The sequence below is a fragment of the Macrosteles quadrilineatus genome, unplaced genomic scaffold (assembly GCF_028750875.1).
Source record: "Macrosteles quadrilineatus isolate MER2022 unplaced genomic scaffold, UCM_ALF_1.0 Scaffold_9__3_contigs__length_116548681, whole genome shotgun sequence".
Lineage (NCBI taxonomy): Eukaryota > Metazoa > Arthropoda > Insecta > Hemiptera > Cicadellidae > Macrosteles > Macrosteles quadrilineatus.
The window spans coordinates 2,456,640-2,484,604 of record NW_026542602.1 but is presented as its reverse complement, the minus strand read 5'-3'; the positions used below and the strand labels follow the sequence as shown (position 1 = coordinate 2,484,604).

General features: G+C 36.3%; 1 protein-coding gene across 1 annotated transcript in view; it reads right to left on the bottom strand.

The window, feature by feature from the left end:
* Window positions 1-20,646, bottom strand: part of LOC129002005 (probable chitinase 10) — a 44,231-nt gene extending 23,585 nt beyond the window's left edge. The window contains exons 1-14 of the mRNA XM_054429484.1: window positions 20,604-20,646; window positions 16,462-16,650; window positions 12,733-12,839; window positions 10,917-11,093; window positions 10,384-10,569; window positions 10,055-10,175; window positions 9,086-9,248; window positions 8,684-8,869; window positions 7,686-7,805; window positions 7,121-7,247; window positions 2,641-2,844; window positions 1,282-1,347; window positions 529-708; window positions 25-293 (exon numbers count right to left, since the gene is read on the bottom strand). Coding sequence (XP_054285459.1) covers window positions 25-293; window positions 529-708; window positions 1,282-1,347; window positions 2,641-2,844; window positions 7,121-7,247; window positions 7,686-7,805; window positions 8,684-8,869; window positions 9,086-9,248; window positions 10,055-10,175; window positions 10,384-10,569; window positions 10,917-11,093; window positions 12,733-12,839; window positions 16,462-16,643 — 2,088 coding nt within the window. The 5' untranslated portion in view covers window positions 16,644-16,650; window positions 20,604-20,646. The remainder of the gene's footprint in view (window positions 1-24; window positions 294-528; window positions 709-1,281; window positions 1,348-2,640; window positions 2,845-7,120; window positions 7,248-7,685; window positions 7,806-8,683; window positions 8,870-9,085; window positions 9,249-10,054; window positions 10,176-10,383; window positions 10,570-10,916; window positions 11,094-12,732; window positions 12,840-16,461; window positions 16,651-20,603) is intronic.
* Window positions 20,647-27,965: the final 7,319 nt, after the last annotated feature.

The window sequence follows — 27,965 nt, the reverse complement described above, 5'->3', positions numbered from 1 at the left end:
GACCACATCTTGATCCAAACCAACCTGTACAAGTTTGACAAAGTTTGCTTTGTCGCTCTCCGGCCCCTTTTTACAGTCAGAGTGCCAACAGACGGGATAGTTCCAGTCCAGGTGAAGACCCTGGAAGCTGTTACGACGCAGGAAGGCTACGACGCTGGACACTAGAGCGCGTCGAGCACTGCCGTTGCTGACTACTCGAGAGTACTTGTCTCCCGTAGAGTCAGTCCAGCCGCCCAGGGCAAGCAGCACTTTGGTGGAGGGAGAGGAGAGAGCCGTCAGTCGCGTGTAGAACTCTGAAACATCACCGAGCAGTTTTAGGTTGATGTTAATAAATTTAACTATTTATGTTTATTACAAACAAAGCATGTGTTTTGCAAAGTATTGTATGGTAGCAAAGTAATTTTACTGAGATTCCTCTCTGACAGATTAACTATAAGAAAGGGTCTTTTCTCCGTTAAAATAAAGGATTTTCATGTAATTTTACTACTAAGATTTGATAACCCTAAATTTATTTCATTCTAAACTTACTGTTGTCAACGTCAGTCATCGGGTCGAAGGCCTTGATAGTGAGTTCGTTGGGGTCGAGTGATGCGAACGCATAGATGATGTGTGTGCAGAGGCTTGGATCTACGTGTTCCGGATAAAACTTGCCATCTCCCTTCCTGTACCAAGCCCAGTTGGTGAAGTAGCAGACCACCTTCTGCCCTTCTGCAATACAACACCATAACTCAGTAACCAAAATGAACTAATGTATTTAAATGTTTACTTAATATATCATTATTGGGCAGAAATATGATTATTTTAATAATTAAATGTTCATGGTATTTAAGAAATTATCACCGATATTTTCCAACAAAGTTTTTACAACGGTTCAGAATCTGATTTCAGATCCAAAACATCATGAAATTTTTTTTACTAGGCCTAATTGAAATTGAATTTGAATTGTGTTGGAAAGTGTCTGGAATAATTGAAAAAAAAAAAACTAAACTCACCTTCACCAAAAATTAACACTTTTAAGGTATGACTGTTGATGTTTTTTTTGTTCTCAAGTAGAGTATTTGTTTTAGTAAAAAGAATCATTCAATTTACGAATTCTTGGTCTTATACATTATACATTTTATTACAGTATGGCAAAATTGTTTATGTATTGAACTTATTTTTAGTGTATAGAAATATTTATTATTTCTGAACATCGTTTGGGTTAGGCTGCTAAAATTGTTTCTAAAAAGTATCATGATTAGAGTAGAAAATGAACAAAATTGATGAATTTACTATAATTACCTTCCTCTTTCTTGAAAGATGAAACACTTTCCACATCATCTTCATCATCATCGTTTCTTGTCCTGTCTAAACAGAAAGAATAACAAATAAGAATTAACAACGATCTATTCCCTGTTTATAAAAGAAAAGATACAAAAATCTCATACACTAAATAAATTAATCTTTGAACGAGTTTAGACAATACGGACCAGTATTTACCTAGATGGTTGCCTGATTTCTTGACTGTGTGTAGGTCTTAACTAACAATCAAGAACTCAAGCAACCAATATGGTGAATACCCACTACCTTTAAGAGTTTTAATGAAGATTGGTGGCAGAGAAGAGGAAACTATAGACATACCAGAAACAAAAGAACCATGGGCCATTTCGAGCCGCGCAGGTTTGAATGGTACGCCACACCTACCGGCGCGAACCATGTGATCTTTTCGTTTCTGCGCAGGTTGTTTTGTTCTTGGGATGTCTATAGAGGAAGACATAGAAGAAGTGAAGAGGAATGTGGAGAAGATTTAAATCTTGTTTCGGATGGTGGACAAAAAGGAACTGTGGATGGATAGAAGATGAATAAGTACACACCCTGACTGCAAGACAATCTATTTACTTAATAAAATAAGGGTTTTTTTCTGTAACAATCATTTTCTCCCTGTCCTACTTTAATACTTTAAAGATTCAAGTGTCAATTTAAAGCTCATAATCTAGCCTGAGGAATTAACTTCATGTAGGGCTTCGCCCCCTAGCATTTTATTTTTTTTCTAGATTTCTAGAGTTCACTTTCAAAGATCCAGCGATGCTGACCCACTTTCCTTACAACGGTCTAAACAGCTGAACCTTCAGTTGAAGATTTTTTCCTATTGTCTATGCCAGTGACGTTTTTACTGGAGGTATCGCATAAGGAAGCATTCAAATGTTTTTTGGAAAAGCGGTTCAAACACACGTGGGTGTGTCGGGAATCGAACCCGCGTCCCTCCTGCGGACCAAAGTGTGAAACGGTAACTATTAGGCTAACAACATCCATGGAGGATTCAACCACATTCATATAATAAACGAGAGAGTTACTAAGTTACTTTTAATGATAATTATAACCTGATTGAGGTAAGTAAATCACACTTTACAGTACCATATAGAAATAGATCTTAATTCAACAAATTTAATTTATTGTAAATCAGAAGGTTTATTGATATAATATCTGTCTAAATTGATCTTTTGATTTCAAACATTATCTTTGAAAAATAAAAAAGGTGTCAAACTCTTTTTGCCTCAGAAAAAGTGTTAAACTATATTAAAATGAGTGATTTGCGCTCGGGTCCCCTAATTTGTATATTTCTACTGAACTACAATTTAATCCAAGATCAACGAGAGGTACCTTCATCAGAACACTTGACCAGCGACGGCCAGTTGCACAGTCCCAGGTCCGAGTCGTAGTACATGTCTGGCGGACAGATGTAGAGGTGCTTGGCGTGGTGGTTACACTTGTAGTAGACGGAGCAGTCACCAGGAGCACCGGTGTAGCCTTCGCCATCACACTCAACAGCGACTGTCGACACCGACGGCCCCACTCCTAGCTTGACTGCACAACAACATACGTCAATACGTTATCTTCTGTAAATCCAGGCTTGATTTCTGGGATCTCTTCTCTAATTCTAAAGTAAACCTTTTAAACTTTAAAACTGTCATGATGGGTAGCCTCTGGACCATACAGCAACAATAATAATGGTTTAGTTTACCTCTGTCAATATGGTCCTTGCGTGTAGTTTGTCACTACTGCAGTTTCGTGCTCGTGGAGCACATCATCAGGTGAAGGTCAAAAAGTTAAAACATTTTCCTCACGTGAAGGTCGTCAATTCAAACACACCGAAAAACATATACACACGAATGGTACGATAAAAAACATTTATAAACATGGCCAATACATTAAAAACTTTACACACGGGGTCCGGCGCCGGTAGAAGACAAGTCATGACTGACGTGTGCCGTAGTCGGTAGCCCCTCCATCCTCAATTCTCTTATCAGAACCTTTTCTTTTGTCTTGTTCCAGGATGTGAATGGCGGTATTATAAATAATGTTAGACTGGAATGAGAGTTGTTCGTTTAAAATATGGTTTGGATGTACTTTAGCTGCTCGGTAAATCTCAAATTCCTCGATGGTGTCCATATATTTACTTTTATGACAAGTATGCATTACTTCTAAATTTGTTTGTATGTCGGTATAACTATGGTTTGAATCAATGATATGGTTGGCAAAAGCTGATTTGGAGTTCTTTCTAGGTAAATGTTCCTTAAATCTAGTTGCAAAAGAGCGTGATGTTTGCCCAATATAAAAACTGGGGCAATCATTACATGTTATTTTATACACTCCAGTGTTGTTTAATTTGTCGCTATTGTCAGTTTGTCTTTCTTTTAAATTACTGGACAGTTTGTTCGTGGTTTTGTAAGCAACTGTGATATTGTTTTTTGCCAATTCTTTTTTGAGGACGTTATTAAGTACAATGCCATATTCCGCACTAACATATTTTTTGGGTTCTTTTGTATGCATCTGATTATCCTTTTTCTTGTTTCTTTGTTTCCTAATCAGTTTGTCGATCAGGGCACTCTCATATCCGTTAGATACTGCGATGTGTTTTAATATGTCCACTTCATTGTTGTAATTTTCTGGGCTTAGTGGTATGGCAAGCAGTCTATGGACGTAGCTATTGTAGGCAGATAATTTATAATTATGGGGATGATGTGAAGTTGAATGAATTGTCTGGTCAGTGGTTGTAGGTTTCCGATAAATTTTAAAATCGAACCTGTTGTCTGCTCTTGTGATGGTTGAAATTAAACAACACTGGAGTGTATAAAATAACATGTAATGACTAGCTGACCCGGCGAACTTCGTATCGCCTAAGTTATAGGTTTCCCCTAAGACAGACCGATGGAAAGAAAGTACCGTTACGTTTAATTTTCAAGATGATCTCGTTCGCATCGCTCAATCACGTCCTGGTTGAAGTTCGTTCGCTACGCTCACTCACCTTTGGGTTGGAGCTCGTTCGCTACGCTCACTCACCTTTAGGTTGGAGCTCGTTCGCTGCGCTCACTTGCCTTCAGGTTAGCTCGTTCGCTACGCTCACTCGCCTCCAGGTTGAAGTTCGTTCGCTACGCTCACTCACCTTTTGGTTGCAAATTAGCTGTTGTCATAAATGTAAAAGAAATAATAGTGCTGCACCCTGTTGGTAATCCTTGTAACTTTAATGCTATTGAACATCATAGAACAGAACCAACTTGTTTAATTGAAACAGCTGTTAAGATTCATTAATTCCATTTCTCATAAGGTTAACATGGGAAACTCCAGAGCCACTGGGGCGGAGCCCTTTTAAGGATTTCGAAACGGGAAATAGTTTACGTCCGATTCGCATACCTACAGAATTTAAACACCAAATTTCATAACGATCGGTGAAGTCGTTCCGGAGGAGTTTGCAGACAAACACTGTGACACGAGAATTTTATATATTAGAAGATGGTTTAAGATGAGTGAGCTATTAGGTCCCGCATATGTTAATAATAATATATGAAATTAAAGTTTTGTTTTTATTTTCCCCGTAACCGTTAGGCATACAATAGCGGTTCAATATCCTACATTATTTCTTTTTTTAAGCTCTACAATATGGTTTGGTAATAATTTGCTAATTCTTTTGTTTTTTGGGTCAAAAATGGGAAAAATCTATTTTTACCCCATAAAAACCCCCATAAACCCCAGTTCCCATAGTCCGATCATGCTGGTTCACGAACTCGTTCGAATAAACGTAGGTTTGTTTACACTTTTGTACAAAATTTCATCAAAATCGGATCATTTTTGCTCATATATGAATTTGAACGCATGGTGTTTTTGACCTCAAATGACCTCAAAATAAAAAAGTAAATCGGTTCCGGGTCCAGGTCTTAACTTGAGACCTACGTTAATAGCTTATTCCCTATATGGGAAATTCGCTAAAAGGAAATAAATAACTACCCTTAAGGGACACCTGTGTATTATAATTACTGTTTATACCACAGATATTTTGATGTTACAGGAATGCGAATGCCTAATGATTTACAATTGAATATAATTATTCCACTGGAAATTGGTACACTCACCTTTAGGTTGGAGCTCGTTCGCTGCGCTCACTTGCCTTCAGGTTAGCTCGTTCGCTACGCTCACTCGCCTCCAGGTTGAAGTTCGTTCGCTACGCTCACTCACCTTTTGGTTGCAAATTAGCTGTTGTCATAAATGTAAAAGAAATAATAGTGCTGCACCCTGTTGGTAATCCTTGTAACTTTAATGCTATTGAACATCATAGAACAGAACCAACTTGTTTAATTGAAACAGCTGTTAAGATTCATTAATTCCATTTCTCATAAGGTTAACATGGGAAACTCCAGAGCCACTGGGGCGGTGCCCTTTTAAGGATTTCGAAACGGGAAATAGTTTACGTCCGATTCGCATACCTACAGAATTTAAACACCAAATTTCATAACGATCGGTGAAGTCGTTCCGGAGGAGTTTGCAGACAAACACTGTGACACGAGAATTTTATATATTAGATTGCCCCAGTTTTTATATTGGGCAAACATCACGCTCTTTTGCAACTAGATTTAAGGAACATTTACCTAGAAAGAACTCCAAATCAGCTTTTGCCAACCATATCATTGATTCAAACCATAGTTATACCGACATACAAACAAATTTAGAAGTAATGCATACTTGTCATAAAAGTAAATATATGGACACCATCGAGGAATTTGAGATTTACCGAGCAGCTAAAGTACATCCAAACCATATTTTAAACGAACAACTCTCATTCCAGTCTAAGATTATTTATAATACCGCCATTCACATCCTGGAACAAGACAAAAGAAAAGGTTCTGATAAGAGAATTGAGGATGGAGGGGCTACCGACTACGGCACACGTCAGTCATGACTTGTCTTCTACCGGCGCCGGACCCCGTGTGTAACGTTTTTAATGTATTGGCCATGTTTATAAATGTTTTTTATCGTACCGTTCGTGTGTATATGTTTTTCGGTGTGTTTGAATTGACGACCTTCACGTGAGGAAAATGTTTTAACTTTTTGACCTTCACCTGATGATGTGCTCCACGAGCACGAAACTGCAGTAGTGACAAACTACACGCAAGGACCATATTGACAGAGGTAAACTAAACCATTATTATTTAAAACTGTTTTTAGAAAATTTCCAAAGCAATATACAATGTATAAATAAACAATATACAAATAATCATAATTTATTGTCCTTTAGGGATTTAAAATCATGCAATTAGACAAGGTCAGGTAATAAACAGTAGGCTGTACAAACAGGATGCTATGCTGAATAAATATTATCACAGGAAAGAGTGCATTAATAGTATTAAATGTAGCCAGTATATTGTATCAGTATAGTGTTTTATTGTTTTGTGATGTTCTGTAGAGACATTTTGCATAGCATCAGGAATGAGAGGGATGGTCTAGGATAAAGAAGAAGTCTTAGCGTGTGTAACGTCTAGTTCCGCTGCTTCAGTTTATAAAAATCAATAAAAATGTTTTGAAAAAACCCTTAACCGTGTTCAATAGGAGCACTGTTTGTCACTTTTAAAGTTTATAATCACAATTTTCCCCTTAAAAGAACAATTTAAGGTACATCACCACTCAAAGAACTAATAGTTGACCATACACAGAATAGATTTGTAATGTAGTGATTGTTTTAGTTTATTTTCACTCAATCTGACATTGTTTACGATTGAGTAAATTTGTCATTCAAACTAATCTGTACAAGTGACATTATTGTAATAAGTATTACATGTTGTTACACCTTGTAATTGCTACATTAGCTTACCGGTTGACAGAGTGTTTTTAACAGCTCGCAACAGTGGGTACGGAGGACCACAGACACCTCGGAAGTCGTCAAGATCTAACGACCAAACCATCACACCTCCCAGCCCCATCTCTTGGACATACTCCATCTACAGGACACATTTCAAGGTTACCAAGACCAAAATATTTCATTTTTGTGATTATTATTATCATTATCAATTATGATGGAGACACAAATCAATTAAGACAGTCATGACAAAAGTGAAAATTTGCAATAATTTCTTATACATTTTACATAAAAAGATAGTTACAATTTAATTTTAACGTTTCAAAATTTCTAATAAACTTGTCACTTTGAAAAACAGTTTTAAATACTTAAATACTCTGACGGTAGCACCGTTTTACTACGTACGGTCTGATAGTTGCAATTTTTACAATAGGCCGACCCGCATTACGCCACACCAATCACTGTGCTAAAAGCGTCAGTGGTGGCAAATGCGACGACTTGGAAAACTACTGACCTCATCACTAAAGCTCCCTTGCCCTAACAGCTTTAAGGATTAACTATAAGTAGTGTTTGACTTGACCTTCTTAGCAATACTAGAGGAGTCCTCGTAACCGACCCACTGGTCCTCCTTGACCATGAATGGAGCTCCTTGCTTGTCTCTGTACCTCTTCCATTCCTTGGATCTCTGCATCTCGCACACCTTGCAGAACAATCAAACCAGAGATTTAGAAACACCTACTGGAATCTTCTAGAGAGAGGTGTCAAAACCGCCAAAACTTTGGACAAGTTTCGGTTCCGAGATTCAATCTACGAGTTTCAAGATTAAAAAGTAGAACTAAAGACTCTTCTGCAGTTCAGAATATAATTTACAACATAAATGTACAATACTGTTTTATATTATTATTTATTGATCACAAATAAAACGAATGAGTACTAACTAACTACAAAATGTATGAAATGATCTTATATTCATGTTATTTGTCAGTGTAAGGGGTTTATTTTTTTTTTGTGCTTGTTGAATATCAAACACAATACTTCTTTACATATTCTTCATGTTATTATTATGTAAGGGCACAGAAAACACTACTATAACCCAGAATGACAACCGCATGGTAAAAAGCGTTAAGTACTTTGAGAGAACTTTGCCTGTCAATTTGTAGGCAGCGCCACCGAATAGCATAGCAACGCTGGTGGCGCTGCCTACGAATTGACAGGCAAAGCTCTCTCAAAGTACTTACCGCTTTTTACCATGCGGTTGGCATTCTGGGTTATAGTAGTATGTTTTCTGTGGTTAGGGTCAGCAGTTCAACTTCTTCCAGGATTGCATAGTAAACATTTTATTATTATTATTACTTTTTACTTTTTATTGTAACCTTAACCAGGAATGAAGTTTCACGTTTAGGTTTTATGATTTGTGATTTTACTTTTGAAGTTTTGATCATAACTAGAATCTTACTTAAATTTGTTTGCCAGTGACATACTTGCAGTGAATATATTCAAATACTACACTCTACTACACATGTTGGTTCCAAACAGTTAATCAACAAACCATTTACCAAAAGCTCACATGTTGCATACCTCATAGTAAGCCATGAGCCCCGGCTGCTGTGTGTACGGGGCCTCCCGGCCCTCCGCCGTGACGGGGGCCCCCACATGCCAGTTCTCAGGCTCCTCCAGGGTGAAGGTACGAGCATGTAGAGGTATACCAAGCACCAGCTGTTCTCGGCGGGCCCCGCGCTTCAGCCAATAACGGACAGCGTAGTCCTGCAAAACCAATAAACATTTACTAAAACATTGAGTTTTAGTATGTTACACTGATAATTTTACATATCATTACAGATTGTGCATACACGCAACCAGAATCGTATCTTTTCAACTGTAAAAAAGCCTCTCTACTCTATATATTACATTTGTTTTTGTACCATGATGAAATTTCCCAATTTTCTCAATTTACTTTTCAATTACAACAGAGACACTCACAACATTGTAGTACTGAGAGAGGGCGTCGCTGCCCGACGGAGCGAGCGGAGCGTGGTGGCGTGCTCCGTCTTTGCGCTCCAAGTTAAAGTCAAACCCCTTCAGTAGAACCATGTCCAGCTGAGAACTTAGACGAGACACGTCGTAACCGTCTTCCATGCGGAACCTTGGTAAAGAACAAGATTGCAATTTAATTTCCAAATCCCTTACACTTCATTAAGTTAGCAATTAACTTTTTGTATGTATTTTAGGCTGAAATAAATGCAGGGTGAGTGTAGAATGGAGTGAGATGCCTTGTGTAGCTTCGTTACTGACTGAGATCAGCTGTTTTATTAGCCAAGCCAAACAATGACAAGCTAGGTTCAGTGTTACTGACTGTTCTCAGCTTTGAATCAGCAACTTTCTACTCACAAACACTATAATCACTCAGCTGACCCTAAAATGTTTCAAAACATCATTCAGGACAATACCACAACATTTCAAAAGCAAAATACATTTTAAGGACATTAATTTGTGGTTTTCAAACCAACAACACTTGGTTTTCAACATCAATAATATTATTACTATGATAAGAAATGCTGATTTAATATTTTTTACCAAACCATCATTTATATTTTAGATTATGCTATAATTTACTAACGTCTTTAATTTGTCAAACATCAATATGTAAGAATTTTGTAGCAGAAACTTTGTATGATAAAATTGCAGAATTAAGCTGCAATCTTTAAACAATTTTTCTAAGGTTTCCAAGACACTATAAAAATTCAAGATTCCTAGTACGTGTTTGGAACCATAAAATTATGATGGAAAATACTGCAACGATTGTTTTAAAATCTCTAAGACTTATTTCGGCATGAAGTGTTTTTTTTTATATTTTGTAAAATATTGACATACCGAAAGTACCGTGGTTCTGTAACCACAGCACATTATAAATGTTATTTTTTCAATACCCATAGATTCATATAAAATCACCTGGAAGGAGATACGGAAGCTGTGAGGAGTTTACTTCGAGCATGAAGAACGCTCGACAACTCTTCCACGAGAAGAGAAAAGTTATCTTTGTCTTCCGGAGTTCCACCCAAATCTGAGGCACCTGAAATATAAAGAGTTTATTAATGATTTTTAATTGCTTTAAATAAGTAGCTTGGTTTATGATTGTAAAATTCAAAAGTCATAATTTTTTAGATAATTGAAACAAAGAAAAACTTTATAGTACTAAGTTCTGCATTGTGTATTGTTTCCGCAGGTGTGTGTGCTGTTGTAAGCAGGTGTAAAGAATCAAATTGTATGAAACCTCTTACCTGGATATTCCCAGTGAATGTCGAGGCCATCAAAGTTGTACTCGTCTAGGGTACGCAGAACTGAGAGAATGAACATGCGACGATACGCAGGATCTGCGGCTATCTTGGACAGTCTCCCCGACACAGACAGTAGTACGGAGAGGTTCGGGTTTTGTCGCTTGAGACCCACGACTGATCGATAGCCTCCTGCACAGAAAACACGAGGTTCACACACACATTAAAACCTTCTGTCAAAATCAACCACCACTACCATCTTTCATAAGTATTTACCGTTTTGTTAAAACGTATAAGTGTAAATATGTTTCAAGTGTTAATAGACTATTTTTATCGACATTCCGTAAAATTTACTAACACGTAACATGCTGATTAAGAAGTTATCTATGAAAACAACAAAACAACTTTTTTGTAAAAAAAAAAAAATTAATTCAGCACCCTAAAAAGTTAATAATGAATAAATACTTTGTAAAACCCATTTCCAAATACTGACAACACTTAATGAACTTTGATTTATGAAAAGTGTACTGAAGACTTACCTTTGACAACGTCATACTCATAGTCCTTAGGCACCAAAGCGTTCCGATGATGATTGACACCTGCGAAGGCGTACACGAGGTGTGTGCAGGCGTGAGGGTCGATGTTGTCAGCTGTGAAGGTGGCCGGTGAGCGACGATAGGCTGCCCAAGACTCAATGAAACATACCAGGCTGCGACCTAAAACACAAAAATTTTACAATTAGGTACTAAATTCAAGTTTTCGAATGACAGGGTACTGTGGGAGACAATATTATTGGAGTGCATCCCATCTGTTCTATCTAATCAGCTGATTTTGGCAATATTGCTTCGTCTGCACAATATTACAGTTCTAGCTTTGTTACTTGAGGCCAACTCAGTATGTCAGAATGTGCATTTGAATCCAAAGGCTAAATCTATTTTCAGTATTGTAGCTTGGGTTACTTCAGTTCATCGTATTCAGGATTAACACAAGTAGGCCTAAGAAAGTTTAACTGGATAAACATGACTACATATACTCCATAGATTAGTATGCTGGGCTTTACATGTAGAAATAATAAACCGTGATATATCGTAGCGACCTATTTTTAGCTTAGTCAGTCAGAAAAATCCACAGATGAAGCAGCCGTAGCGCCCCTTGTTTGGGTTCAAAAAGCTATAGCCTAGCTACTTTTAGAACAACAATATCTATATAATTAATACGCTACATGAAACTTTGTCGGTTGAACTCCTCCGCCATTTCTCAACCGATTTTATCCATTGACGTCTCATTGGAAAGAGCGTGCCGCGTAGATTTGCAAACTGGCCTTACATTTTTGAAAAAGTCCCTTGGGCTTTGCCCCAGTGGCTGTTAAAGTTCCCATGTTATCCTTATGGAGAACATAATTGTTTACATTTTGATCAGCTGTATAATTTAATTGTTGTTATTTATTTTACAATTCAATGAAACGCACTGAGTACATTTATTTACTATTTGAGTTTTTGTAAACATAACCCCCAAGACAGATCGTGTTAGTATGGTTGTATCCACGAATACTAGAAAAATATACGTATTTATCGTTGTTTTGTGTCGCAATGACAGATCGAGTTAGCATGACTGTAACTGAAATTTGTGCATTTATCGTTGTTTTGTGTAGCTATAATTTGTTTATTTGTAGTTTTTTTTTCTTTTTAGTACCTCCAACGCGATGACAACGAAACATATACAGGAGGCGTAATCGTCATAACGACCGCAGCTACAGAACAGTGGCGCGAATAGGCTTAACTCATCATAGTCAGCACCTGACCCTGGACAATCTCAACTATTAGGTTACAAATGTACCCTAACACTACCCCAAACGACTTTTCGTTCTCACTTGGTCCTCTATCAATGACCTGTGTTGCCTGTACAGCGAGGCATTTTGAGAACGAGAAACCCTGCCAGAATGCTTTAGGTTTATCAATAACGAAGATAAACATGGACAACCTTAAGTCAGGAAATGTTTGTAGAAAACGTTAAAAATCAATACCAGGTTATGAAATATGTACTTACAGAAAATATTTATTACTGTTACATACATCGTGAGTATCTCCATGAGTTACTCCATAGTTAATTGCAAATATGACTGATATTTGTTTTAAAATAACGCCTGTAATACTTGGCAATTGCTCGAATTCGAGCAACAGGTACACTAGTAGGCTATTATTTCTACAAATTGTACAAGCTATTTATTTTATCAGAGTCTAAAGAATTGGCACATGCCACTTGGGTTCAGATTAGTTATGGTTTGGAACTGGTTACACTTAATAATACAAGACCAATTATTTAGCTAGGCCTTTATGTTTTAGTTTTCAATGTCACCTGGTTGGTCTTTGACATCTCTTGGCCGCCACCAGGCTGTAGAGAGCTTTGCGTAAGGTGAGACTCTCCTCTCCACTGCGTCTCTGAGAGGAACATGTTCTTGCGATCTGAAAAATATCAAACCACATATGTTAGAAAACCATTTAAACTTTTGAATACCAGAAGAGATACCAGCTGTAGCCAATCATCAACTTCTCAATGAGCAAACAACAAAATGCGCTACTGCCAAAATCTATTCCCTAAATTTTTGATAACTTATTATTGTGTGTGACATAAAAGATGTTATAGTTCTATAAAAATATTCTTTCTCTGTTGAAAAGTCTGCACATAGAAGAGGAATCAGTAATTTACATAAGGTGTTGGTTAGTAGGCTAATTCAATTTAATTAAATTCATATTCTATTGCTAAATATGCATACAACTTTAACATTAAAATTGTCTGCTACTCACAGTAGTTGCTTCGAGACAAAGTCGAGAACTTTAAAACATCAAGAACTGCAAAACACTTTTAACCCGAGGTACAATTAAATTGATTTTTGACAACATTGTAATTAATTTATAAATCAAAATAATAGTTTTATAGAAAAATACATGAAAGATAACAAGCATACAAAGTAGCAGTAATAGTGTTTTTTACAGAATTTTATATACCAAGCGACAAATTTACAGCAGTAACAAAGGTTTAGTGGAATAACAGAAAAGTTGTGGATAGTAATCTTCATTTGGGGCTCATAGAATAGAATGAGAATTTGGGCAAAACATCTGGTTTGTAACTTTCTTAGACATGAGGATTTATAAGTGTTTGTCTGGTGTGGAAGTTAAGGGATAGAAGTAATGTCTGTAGGCTCGGTTCAAAATCTCACCAAACAACTACTTTAAGCATTAATTACATGAAAATTGTTCAATCCCACTTTAAGCTGTACATCCATCGTCTACCTATCTAGAAAAAAGAGTATGGGTCTCAAAGACAAGGAGGAGTTTCTTTGAATTCATGAACTCCCCCATTGCAGATTTGGACTGACGTATAAACTAGGCCTACCAGTAACTAGCCTAACTAGATACAGTGTGTAGAACACTCAAGGTGTGAATATTTGGTTTAAAACTCAGCCTGAGAAGAATGAAACTACCTATGCCTCACAAAATAGTTACAAATCATAAAAAATTTTTGGTGTTCACAGTTGACACTTTGAAGAAAGAAAAGGAAGCCTCAGAGGACACAATTATTTGTTAATACACAGTACCGGTACCAAAACACAAAACAAATAAACTATATACAAATGGCAGTTAGTCACTGAAGCCACAAAGAAGGCGATCGAAGACAAATCCAAAGTCCTTTATGTTGTTTTGTGCAGCAGGATGAAATCCGTTTCTCAAGCAAACTCACCTTCCCTTCTTTAGAATGCCAGCAAGTCTGCATGCTAGAGGGACAAATCCTAGAACAGTGCACACAGCAAACTGACCAGCCGTGGTTGTGGTTTGTATCAGGAAACCAGCCACAGGTCCTGGCACAGGCAAGCTGGAGGCTAGAAACTTGTTTTGCTCTGTTGGTACAACTGACATAGAACCATTTGGGTTTGTCGAAAGTGTGAATTTTCCTTTCAATGCAGCAATCCTGCTAACAAGATCCCTGAAATCATGTTCACACATAGCCAAAACGAAGAAGAATGTAGGCCTACTATGTTTTTGGTGGGACACACAAAGGTCAAAGTTTGAAAAGGCCTTATCTGGGAGCTTGTCAAAAACCTGTATGAGGACTTAATGAAAATAAAACTTTAAGGTACTGTATCTTAAACTTAATATTTATTCATAGGCCTAACTAGGTCCAAGCAACCAGTGTCATCCACTATATTTTTGGTTTTCTGGTAAGAGTAGTGTCAAATTGGCATTTTACACTAATTCACAACACTATAGACGTTTCACCATGGACAAACAGAATAAATATAGACTGTCAAAGGAAGGTTCCGCGATGTGCCGCTCAGTGTTCATCTCGATTCGCTGGCATCATCGGTTCCTCACCGTATGCTACCAGCAAACACTGCAGCAGTGTGCGCTGTAACTACACGGCAATCCAAGCGCTGGACGCCAGAACTTATGCTAACCACAGCACATCTGACGGTCTATTTTTTCTATTTGTCTATGGTTTCGCCCATGCTAAGATATGGTATCCTCAAAGGTAAAGCTAACAGCTGAGACCATGCACTGCCTTAGCGCTGAGGATGGTAATTTTTGGCTGCACTACTTGATATAGTTGATATACTTGATATACTTGAATGAGTGTAGGACGTCAAGTAAAGTGCAGCCTAATTTTTTTTAGTATGGACGAAACGTATTATATTGACTACAGTGTAGAGTTAATACCTGGTGTTTTAATTGGGAGTGGTAAGTACACAATTACTAATATAAGTTAGTAGCCTACACTGAGTGTTTTCATTACTGGGCCCACTGTGTATGCCCAAAACGCAGACTGATTGTTTTTCGTGAATTTTAAAACTTATAACTAACACATTACTGTATACTCACTTTAGACTGGGGTAAGTTTATGCCAATGCCCAATACCCTACGTTCAAACAACCAAAACAACCTACACAACTATGAACTATTTTTAACTGGTTGCCGTTGATTCAAAACTTTTTTTAACACCAAACAAATAGCCTAAACTCAAACCGATTAGACCATTCCCTTCCCTTCGATAAGTAAGTAGACACAGAAAGTAGATAATTAGTATTGAGAGAGTATTGAGTTGAGTAGGATGAGGTTGTTGAGTGAGTTTGAATTTCGTCTGCTCTTTCGATGAGCTCTTCTAACATCAGCTGATGTCAACAATGCAAGGTTCGTTCATTAATCAGTGCAGTAGAAACTAGATTTACACATCGCGTTGCCAACCTTACACCATTGATTATGAAATATGGTTTCTATAACCAATGCTGTTATCTGATTAGATCAATTGCTTCAGCCTTTTTAAAGGTTATGTACTTTTTGATCAAGTAGTATTCTGCTGAAACCCTGGTAATAAAAGAACTTGGTATCCAGCCTAATGTTAAATTACCCCTTAACTGATGATAAACTTCAGTGGCATAAAACAAACACTCTAACTACAGTACTACTAGTACCATAGATAAAACGTATGTAGTACTCTGAACTTAAAAACATCTTTGCCCAAACCGTATTCCTAAGTAGCCTACTCCTAACCTGGCTTCCAAAACAGAATACAGAATACAGAGTACTTTATTCGTGAGCATCAAGCACAGAATGGTGTCAGTACAATTGTTTTTTTTTCTTTATTTATTTACATGATAAGATTTTTAGTCCAATCGTAGATGGGGTCTTGCACGGGCCGTAAACTCCTCAAGGCTCTAAATTGGGTAGTCAGCAAGCCAATTCCGAATTGGCTTGCTGACTACCCAATTTACAGCCTTGAGGAGTAGATCGTATCTTTGATGCCATCAGTACTCCCGGTTATAAGATCAGAAAGGGAAAAAAGAGGTTTTATTTGGAAACATTTAAAAATTAGTGAAATAACAAAACACGGTGAACATCAAACAGCATATACATCAACCGGACATAAATATGCCATTTAATCAACGTAGGCTGATCTAAGGATAACAAATCTGTTAGAGAATACGTTTCCTCATTTAAATAAAAAGTCGCAGCAAATTACAACTGACTTGGCGAACAAGTGATATGTCGGTCAAATTGCGACCCACACTTTAGTCAATGTTTTTAGCTTTACCTCTCGTTCTCTGTAGGAACATGCTCTACGGCAGCACGTAAGGGTAAAGTCCTCTCCCCCAAGCGGGCCGAGGAGCCCGGTGACGTCACTAGGCGGAGGATCGGTGACCTCGGGGGGTTCTCGACATGTCCTCTGTGGAAGCTCAGCACCAGGGGTAGCAGCAACAGGGCGGCTGCCCTCATCGCAGTACTGAAAACATTACATAAAATACATAAACACGTTCTCAATTGTTCGGTTTTCATACGAGTCCCTAATAGTATCGAGCACTAATATATTATACACTTTTTAAATAATATTTCATGTCACTATAACACTCTTTGTAGCTTATCCTCACGAACCGAACCTAGGTTGGGCCTAAAAGCAGTTACAACGAATTTATCATTGTGTTTGTATAAAATTGACTGTAAATAGATTTAAGTTCTTTCAAATTCGATAGTTGTCCGTTCTGAATGCATTTGCAATGAATGAATTCAGTTACTTTAATTAAGCTATCGGTCGATATTTTATCACGGACTATGGAGACTGCATTAGTCCGTTAATTCTCAGTTAATTAAATTAATTAATCAGTGAATTTAATTATTGTTTTGACGCCTGTTTCAGTACAATCAAAAAATAAAGTGCTTTGCTTATAGTGCTAACTGTATAATCCACCCTTACGGGGAAAACACATTTCAAAATCAACACTCAAAAGATTAGATTCTACAACAGATAAGAAATATCTATGCAGTACTCAAAGCTGTGTTGATTTTTCACGTACAGTTAAATCAACACTCTATACACGTATGTGTTCCTGTCATCATCAGGTGTTTTATGTGGCGCAATCCAGGCAAGCAGTTCCATGAGTCAGCCATCGCAATGCGGTGTTTAGTACGTGAAGATTGAGTAAAACACCTCAACTAGTAGAATGAGGCTGTCGATCACAACCATGTTGGATTCAAGAAGTAACGCTTTAGTGTGGTGAAGTCGGCGAAATATTTTCTTTGATGTGTGAATTTTAACTTCCCAGAGTGTGTGAATTTTACTTCCTAGATGTAATAACAACACAAGATGTGCAGTTTGCAAGTGTATAGTTAGTTTCGTCTATTTTAATCATAAAGAGGCAGACACTGCTGTGTCGGACAGTAGGGCAGCGGGTCGATTGGTCGAACACGCGTTCAACAACAATGCTGACATAACTGTCACCGAGCCATTCAAACAATGACCAGCCAATCACATAGGAAGAAAGCACACAGAACGTTGTGTCAATAGACCTATACATTAGAGTTATACCATAGATTATGGGCTACGGCTTAATCATCCCTATATGGATTGCTGAAGACTATTTCGTAGCTACTTACGGTTATGGACAAAGCATTTCGTTTACTTTTTTTATTTTGATTATAAACATAAAGTAATTAAACTATTTTAATGCTGCTGACTTGTAAAGACTTCCTTGCAGCCGCGCGTTCAAGTCACTAAACTAAATTTGCTGTAAATAATGAATAGAAATGTGTTTTGACACTACCAATAAAAGTGTTAATTTCTGATTCGGGATCTGAGCTCGCGTTTAACGAATATCCAACTCGCATTTTAGATTATGCACTCAAATACTGAATAATTATGTCACCAAAGGTAATCAATTAATTCGTATAGCTTACAATACATTTAGAAAGCATGACCAACAAGTGCTAAAGGCACTAGTAAATTATGAGTCATTTATACTTATCATTTACTTATCATTTATATTTTTATGAGTAAGTGTTTATTTGTAAATATATCAAGAAGTGTCAATTTAAAATTGTTGTTTACGTTTAAATACATTTCAGCGAATTACCCTCTATGGAAGTAGCTGTTACCGTAGCCACGGTGAGACCTAGACCCGAGACCGTTTTACTTTTTCATTTTGATGTCCCACAGAAGTTGAAAACATATGTTCAAATTTTTACTTATGTGCGTGAACGCAGCTCGAGTAATTTTGGTATGATTTTGATTGAATTTTGCATGCACGTGAAGGGTGGCATGGGTTTGAATGAGTTCACGAACCAGCAAGATTGGGGTTTGGGAACAAGTTGTTATGAGGTTTTAAAATGTTTCCATCTAAAGTCAACGGCATCAGTGGGGATGTATGGACACGAATCCATGACGTCGCTTCCTTTGGACTCTTCCGTCACGCTGAGCCACCGAGCCACCGACTGAGCCCCCGACTGAGCTACCGAGCCACCGACTGAGCCACCGAACCACCGACTGAGCCACCGAGCCACCAACTGAGCCACCGGCTGAACCACCAACTAATACATTTCGGATGCGAAACACTACTCTGTATGAGGAAGGATGACTCTAGCACCACGTTCACCCTTGACTCACTGACACATTGTATAAACGCGCCAGAAGGGAAGTGCACATTGAATGGCCTTCCTTTAGTGTCTATACTACATAATTTAGTTCTATATTGACCTTGAGGAAAATATTTTAAGCGTAAACTATTATGTTTAAGACTCTTTGGACATATTTAAATAACATTTAAAGTTTAATATGTGTAAAGTTTAAAGTTTAATTTTCAAAAATTTAAAATTTGTGTTAGCTGGAGGTGAAGATAAACCACAGAAATGGAGTTAGGTCAATTGGTATGTTTTGCTAAGTTATTGCTGTTACATTGTTTTTCGTTTTATTCAACTAGAAAAGTAGTAATCTGTTCAACTGTTTATACTGTGTTCTTTTAGAGTGTGAAGTGATAATCTTTGGTAAAAATACTGCAGGAAAGCAACCGGCCTTAGGGTAAATGTTTTTACAAAGTTATACAAGCACTTGCAGTTGTTAAATTTGTTTGATAATTAAAACACTATGGCTATTATAGTATAATACACAGGACAGTTGGTCAATCTCTAAGAATGGTGTAATAAGAGTTAAATAATAGTGTCCGTGTTGGCCTACATTTTTATTTCTCTGGGTTATAGCCCGGAATTATTTCATTTTACACATTACTTCAGGCTGAGTCTAGAAGGGGTTGCGGCATTATCACTTGATAAAATCCATTGGTGATTGGTGGGATTTGAACCCACGACCTCGGAAACCTTATAAATAACAATTTTCTTGCTGGTGTTTTTTAATTGCAAATTAATTTAAAACTGATTAATAAAACAGTGTTTGCATATAATCAAGTTAAATGGATGTATCACTTCAACCACTTCAACTACTTAACAAACATTGTAATATAATTTAGGATTCGTCTGCATTATATTCTGGATTTTTGTTTGAAAAGGAAAATACTTGGATGATGGACACTTCGAATAAGAAATGGTTTCCATTAATCATTTTCTGGGAACTAAATTATGCAATTTAATTTATTTATGAAATATTTTGGAAAATAATAGACAGTCGCAAAATAATAGACTGACAAAATACTAGTATGTAGTAAATCCTATTATTTTTATATTTACATCACCAGATCCCAAAAATACTTGTGTTTTGAACGAAAGACTACTTCTAACAATCAAGTAAAATCAAGTATAAAACATAAATGTTCCTAAAATATGTGTAAGATTTTCAAATCAATATTTCGCTGGAAATGCGTAGGTCGAAGTTTTAATTAAAAAATCCACATTTCGAAGAGCAAAACAACCAGTCTCGCTATGAGTAAATGAAGAAATATTTTGCATCTTAAAACTGTTTCCGTACGTTGTGGAGTAGTATATTTGTTTAACAATTTCTTAAAATTTCTAACATTATCTTTGTTTATACCTTAAATCATTGAGCTACTACTTATATTTAATTATAAATATATATATAAGTCAGTTAAATAATAAAACTAAACTATAAAAGTGATAATTAACTATAAATTAAATGTCTATTACATTGGTGTATTATCTTTTTATCAAAATTTAATTGGATTACAATTTGACCAAATTTAAAAATTACTAACTTAATTAATTGCACACAAACGACAAACTCACGCAATAAAAAATCATTACGATTTATTCTTAAAAAGGTTTTCTTACCTATTTAATAATTTAAAAATACTACTTTAAGACCTAAGTACCTCTTTAATACTTATTTGATACCAAAATAATTACTTCTAGTACGTATTAAAACCTGTAAATTATTTAACAATTTCCAAAGCACAATTTTATACTTAACACAATTTTTTATTTATTTTTTATGCTTACCGATGTGGAGCAGTTCTAGATTGACGAGTGCAGGACTCTAGGAAGGACAGTACCACGGAAGGACTCAGCCAGGACACTGGCAGGACAATCAGACGACACTAGCGCCAACAACGGCCGCCTGGCCAACTGTCGGCCATTGACTCCCTTATCAAGCATATCACTTAATTGGCGAATTAGAGGGTAGGTCAGCACCCTGTGGAATATCTGCACGCTATGAGTAAACTTGCAAAATGATAAGGGAGAAATTTTAGTTTTAAGGTAAAATAGATGGACTTTTACTACACTAAGTTTGTATATTTTTTTGTGTTATGTGTAAAAACTCTTTTGAGTTAGGTAGGTTGATTAGGGAGTTAAACGTAGGATCACTAGAAATCGGGAGGAATTTCCTTACCCCCAGAAACGTGGTAACCTCAAAACTTAAATAATTATCCTTTGCAAAAGTTAACTTAATAATACAAAGAGAAATGGTTAAGAAAATGATTACTGTAACACATTGATACCAAATAACTTTATACTCAGAAGTTTTATTCAGCATGTATTGTATTTTCAGTGTGTCAATCAAAATACGTTAGATAACACTGGAAGCTTGTATTTTCACTTACTGTTCATAATAAGGCGGTGAAGAATTATGAATATATTATGACGTTGAGTTCCTAACATGGGAAAATATCCGGGGACCGAGAATAGTGTAGCTATTACGCATAGATCATCAAATTGATGAACAACATCTTACATCATATTCAAATAGACAATTATTTGATATTTGAATCACATGTTTTAAAATCGTTTATATTTTTATGTATATATTTCAATCAATATTGTATATATTTTTGTTATAGAAGGGTCATTTTTTACCCAGTTCTAGAGTTATTTTTTATTATTTATCCATATTCTATCTCGGGTTTCGTTGTTTTGTTATTTATTAATTTCATGCTTCCACATAATAAGTTTGTTTCCAGGTTTACTAATAATTTATCGCTTCCGATACCTCACATTACGCAATGCTACGTTGGGTCGATGGACAAAATGGTTGTAAGATAGTGAGGCGGATGTAGTATAAGGCAATTAAAAACCGCAGTGGAAACTTTTGGTTTGCAAAAAGTTGTGCAAAGTTTACACGTTTCAAAACTGGCAACAATTTACAATTGGCTATTCTTTTGTGATTATTAGTGGTTCTTGTGTAATAGAAAGGTTTCCGAATTCCTCACTTTTCTAAAGTATACCCCTAATTGCACAACTGTAATCTTCTGCAAAATTATGTGCTACATTTAAAGCTTACGCCACAAGTATTCGTTCCTTCGAAATTTAAAGCGCTCAAACCTAATCATAATCGATACTATTCTTGTAAGCCACACTGCGAACGATTTTCTTAGTAGATATGTGCGAGTGGATAGTGTTCTACAGACACGTGTAAGGTCGCTGGTATGAGGAAATATAACAGTGGTCCTGGATAAAGAACCATTTGATATATTCAGTAATTAGGGTACCCATAGATCGTCTCAATCCACTTAACACATTTGCAGTCACACCTTTTTGTAGGTGACAATGTATGTGTAATTCACACCACTCAAAATAAAGAAATTATCAATTATGAATTGAGACGGGGACGCCATAGGTGCGTATTTCAACCCGAATGAGAGACTGATGAGTGCCGATTGGGGTAAGGTTATCTGTGTAGCTTTGTTACTGACTAATATCAGCTGTTAAATCAAAAGTACACAACAACTTTTGTTAGATTTACTCAAAATTTTAACGCACCCTTTGAAAACTGGAATGACTAGTGACAATTACGACAAGAAGGTGGCTTCTAGGGATACACTGGTGTTTACAAACTAAGCTACAAGACAATGTTTACAGTAGAAGATGCGTGTGGTTATTGTCTGGAGCGGAGAAATGGCAACAGTTAGCCTTGAACTTGATCCTGGACCACACCCGTCTCTAGACGGTCATTGGTCAGTTCTGGGGTCAACAATCTATCAGCTGATCCACTGCTCGACTCTATGCACTTGCATCAACATAGTTACGTAACAAACAGCTGTATCATAGATATCTTGAAAGAGGTCCCGTTCACATGTCAAAGTGCTAACCGTGCTATCATGATGAGTTAAACGTGGCCGTTCATAGATTTCATTCAACCGAACAGCTAAAGACAATTTTTCTCTAGTCATCCCTCCATATTGAAGTTCAATAACCTTTACCCCGATCGACTTATCTTTTTTGCTTAGAACTCTGAAGTTTTACACCCAGTGGCGATATAATCAGTGATGCTATGATAGTTATCTTCACATCGCCTTACACTATCCATTCCAGCGATCTTCTTTCGTGGAATTTATCATAAAAATATGTTTCCATTTGTTAAGTATTTCCTGGCATTACCGTTGGATGCTTCTGCAAATTGCCTACCTCATTTTAGCTGGGCAGCTGAGTGTCACGATCACATACTGTTACAGTTTTCGTCTGCTAGTACCGAGAGAGAACAACTAGCTTTTTCATATTTGGAAACTGGAAGGGTTTGGAGCTTATTTAGATTAAAAGTTTCTTTTTTCTTCTAGTGTGAAAAGAATGTGGTTAATCTCAGGCACGACACTGTCTTAAAAGAGTGATTGCGAGGCCATACTTTACACGTTGACACTCATTCCGAGGAACGTGAATCTAAAGTCATCTTCAGGTGGTGTATTATTGCATTGCCTAAATAATATGGGGCGTAATTTAACCCACGAGTAAAGGGCGAGTGTAGAATGTAGTGTACCTTTGTAGCTTAAGTTACTGACAAAATCCAGCTGTTACAAACGCTTTTATGATTAAGCGGCTTCCCATTAAATGCTTTGTGGATGTGCCGGGAAGCCTTGCTCATTTATTTAAAACCTGATCAAGGAAAGCTAAACCCAAAGATCGACCCATCAAAACTACTGACTATTCTCAGGATTATCGAATTGACACGGCTACCACTTAGCACGCGAATAAGATCTGAAACTGTATGGACAAACATAAACAATATGTCACTGGTCATGAAAGCAAATATTACTTAACATTACAAACGGATCTGTGTTTACATGTAAACCGTATGTTATTAGCACAGTACTCGGGACGATTATGTAATTTGTTTTCAAGCTCCATGCCGTTTCTGTTCCAATATTCATGGCTAACCAGCTTTTGGGTCTAAACACGCAGAAATTTTCCAATTCCCTGACGGTGAAAAAAAAACAAAATTATGGAAAAATGACCTTTGGAACCGTGATGTCGGCCCACTATGGTCGATGTAGAGACGCCGCATCCATGGACGATGGAGTCTCGTTATGGTAATCGGACAGTCGGGGGAGTGGTCCGGTCTCCGGGGCAGATTTTATCCCAAAACCTGGTTCTGGTTGACAACCAGTTGATCTTGCCGAGGTTACTGACCTACGTAGGCGACCTGTCCACTGTCTTCGGACCAGACCTAGGCCGCGACTCCTTGCCTCACCATCCATTTAGCTTACAAAACATCAGAATATAAAATTTCAAAGTATGCTACTTACAGAAACAATTGCTATCAGCTTATGTAGAGGGCGTTTTGTTTTTTTTGTTTGGTACTGTACTATTACCAATCCAAATAAAAACATCTATGCACGGAGTTAATCGGTGCTGGCCTTCCTATTGATTTTAATTTTTGAATACCTGTATGTTTTATTCCTGAAAAATATCACAATGTTGCAAATTCATCAGTCACCACACCACAACTCCAATAGCCTATAAGGAGTATTTTGACATACGCATTCCATTACGTACCATGACAATGTCCGTATGAATGCATCTAATTCGTTATTCTGGTTCAATCAAATGTAAAATATGAATTATTTAGTTGATATTCATTTTTACAGCGTTTGGAAATGTAAATAGGATGTACAGTATTTCTAGAAGTTTGTATCTTTATGTTTACGGTTCATATCCTTATATATGTTTAATATTATTTTTGGTTTGAAAAAATTGTATTTTCGGAAGTGAAAATTATTATTCTGATTCAGTGTGATAGAACTGCCAGTCTCAATTAAGATGGGACAAAACTACGGAATGTTCTAATAGAAATTAATACAAGCGAAGGTTGGGTGTAAACTAAAAAAAAAAAAAAAAAAAAAACAACAGTTACCATATTGCTGAAACCGTGTTTCTAATACAAATGAACGTATATTCCAAATGGTTGTTTAGTCATTAAGGATGTGCACGTCATTGATGTAATAGTACGCTACTAGTCCAGTAAAAATACGTTAAAGCTTACCGGGCGAGTAACGTACGATACTTTAGATCATAATATACAGAATAATTAGTACATTTTAAACGTATAACACAATTTATAACCTAACATAAATTATAATATTTTATATTACAGAAAATAAAATAGGCCGTTGCAGTTAGCCGTTTATTTAATTAGCTGACTAAGTGCACGGTAAAAGTATATACCTTTACTTTTCCGTGTTTAGGCACGGTAAAGGTCAACTTTCCAGCCTATCAATACGGATGTAAAATTACCTGTTTCTGTGTAGTATGATCTAATAGGATAAATACATGAATATTTATTCATGTATTTATCCTATTAGATGACATGACATGAGGATAAGTACATGAGGATAAATGCAAACAAATAACGACATGATACTACAGTATTTCTGTTGATTGGAACTATTTTATTCGACAAAAATAAGCCGACCAATGTTAAAACTACTTTAGATGTACAGCTGATAATATCCCGACTCAAGTATATGATTTTAGCAAAATCAGCTGTTTTCAATTTATGCATCACGGGGATAAAGAGGTCTTTTACTCCATAGGACAAAATAATCAGCAGGAGTCGAGGGTAACATAATCTCTGTAACTATTTCTGACTTTAAAATCTGTACGCTGATTTTACGGAAGAAAATAGTCCCGATTTGTAGAAACATTATTGTATAGTTTTTTAATGTTTTTTTTTCCTTATCGAGTCAAGTTACTTTTTTCAGTAACGAAAACATTAGCCCTTGTTAAGACAAATTTGATTAATTGTGTTGGCAGTAACACACATTGCTCTAAATAACAGTTACGGATGTTCAAACAAAATAAAAACGGTGATAATTTATTTCTTTCGATCTAATTTATAAAGGTAAACACAACTACAGTACCAAGACTTTTCCGCGAGTTGCTAAATTTTTGTTCAGTAATAATTATATTGAGCACTATGCCACAGCGCCTTCAAACTGAGGATGCAATATGCCTACAGCGCATGAATTGCCAGTGTGCGTTAGAAGGCGCTAATATACATACATTTTGACAATCACGTATTTACTTGGGAAGAAGAGTTGATTGCCCATCAAAAATGCCATTATTATTTGTTACATTGTATGTATTGCGTAAATGATTGGTTGCATAAGTTACTTATATAACGTCTTCAAGCAACAAAGAAATGTTAGTAAATGTCAAACTGACTGATTATCTTGTGCAGTTATATTTTAAATTTAGTAGTAATAAATTAAACTATATACTGCCCAAATAGAAATTTCAGCAGGGTTGAAAAACCTACAAAAAAAATACAATCTCCATTTCCTACAGAAATACAAGTCTCCAACCTCATTACGCTTCTTTATAAGAAATATCAACACTTTTTTTAATCCTATGTTATAATGTTATCAGCAAGAACAATTTTTTTTTTTTAATTTCTCCCCCTATAAAATGGAGAAATAAAATATAAAATGGAGTAAATGGAGAAAGTATTGTCTTCATCAAAATCTTTGAGTTTGAGTGGATATTTCCATTTAGGGCCCCCCTCAACCCAAAAAAGTGTTTTTTGGAATAATGTCTGTGTGTGTGTCTGAATGTGAGGATGTGTACAGAGCTATCACACCTGTTTTGATGAAATTTGGTATGTAGGTACTTAAAACAATGGTATCTCCAGGCGTTTTTATTTTGTTTTTTTTTTTATTTTCCATGGCCATTTCCTTATAAAATAACGCAAAAATCTTATTTTCTAAAAAAATGGCCCGATTGATTTGACAAAAATTAACTAATGTTTTTTCCCATAAAAAACCCCACCAAAAAAAAATTGCTTATTCCCTATATGGGAAATTTGCTAAAAATTAAAATAACAAAAATACTTATTTTAGGAAAAAAACCAGGTTTGATTAAAATGAATGTATTTTGGTCCTTATAACTCCAAACAAAATACTGTAGTGCAATCGCTGTAACAATCAATACAAAAGTTATATTGAATGCTTTGTGATTTTTTTCCTATAAAATATTATAGTTACTCCCACCTCTTACCCATGTTAAAGGTTGTTGACAAGCTAATGGGAGAAAGTATGTGTTTGTTAGATTGCTGATACCGTTTATTTCTCCTAGTAACCCTAGGAAATATTACTAACAAAAAAATCTCCTGATAATGAGAACTTTGAATTGAATGAACATGAACTTTATTAACATGTCCCACCTTTTTTCCTCATTGAGGAAACCCTTTAGGTTTGAGAAAAGACATTCAGCCAGGGAAATTTATCAAGAGTTGGCAAAACTAGTAAGCCAGAAATTACCACCATGCCATAGTTGGAAAACTAATAGCACTCACAGTCGGTAATTCAGGGTAGAATTTGACACATTTTCCTAATATTTTCAAATTACTTAATCATGTTTGGGACTTTGGCGGTGCCCGATTAATAAATGTCTTCTAAAAACAACTGTTATTGCCAGACTAGCGACAAAATCATTAATTTTTAAGCCTCATAAGAAAATTGTTCAGCAGGCCCTTATTTTGTGATTTACCGTTAAGTGATTTAAAACTCTATAAATTACTAAATTAAAAGCAAACACCTCCTGAATTATATTGAGTGTAACTGATGTCTGCACATCAATCCAACTCTGTCAAACGTCAAAAAAATGTGGTTTAAAAGTTAAAACAGTGTTCCAAATTGTGTTTAGACTTTTAGACTGATGCCCGATTATTGAAAGTGCTGAGCCATAAGAAGTCAGATCAGCAGGCTCTTACTATATCTATATAATTAATACGCTACATGAAACTTTGTCGGTTGAACTCCTCCGCCATTTCTTAACCGATCTTATCCGTTGACGTCTCATTGGAAAGAGCGTGTCGCGTAGATTTGCAAACTGGCTTTAATTTTTGAAAAAGTCCCTTGGGCTCTGCCCCAGTGGTTTTGAAAGGTCCCGTGTTATCCTTATGAAGAACATAATTGTTTACATTTTGATCAGCTGTATAATTTAATGCTGTTATTTATTTTTCAATCCAATGAAACACATTGAGTACATTTATTTACTACTTGAGTTTGTGTAAACATAACCCCCAAGACGGATCGTGTTAGTATGGTATTATCTCAAATTTGTGTATTTATCGTTGTTTTGTGTAGCTATGAT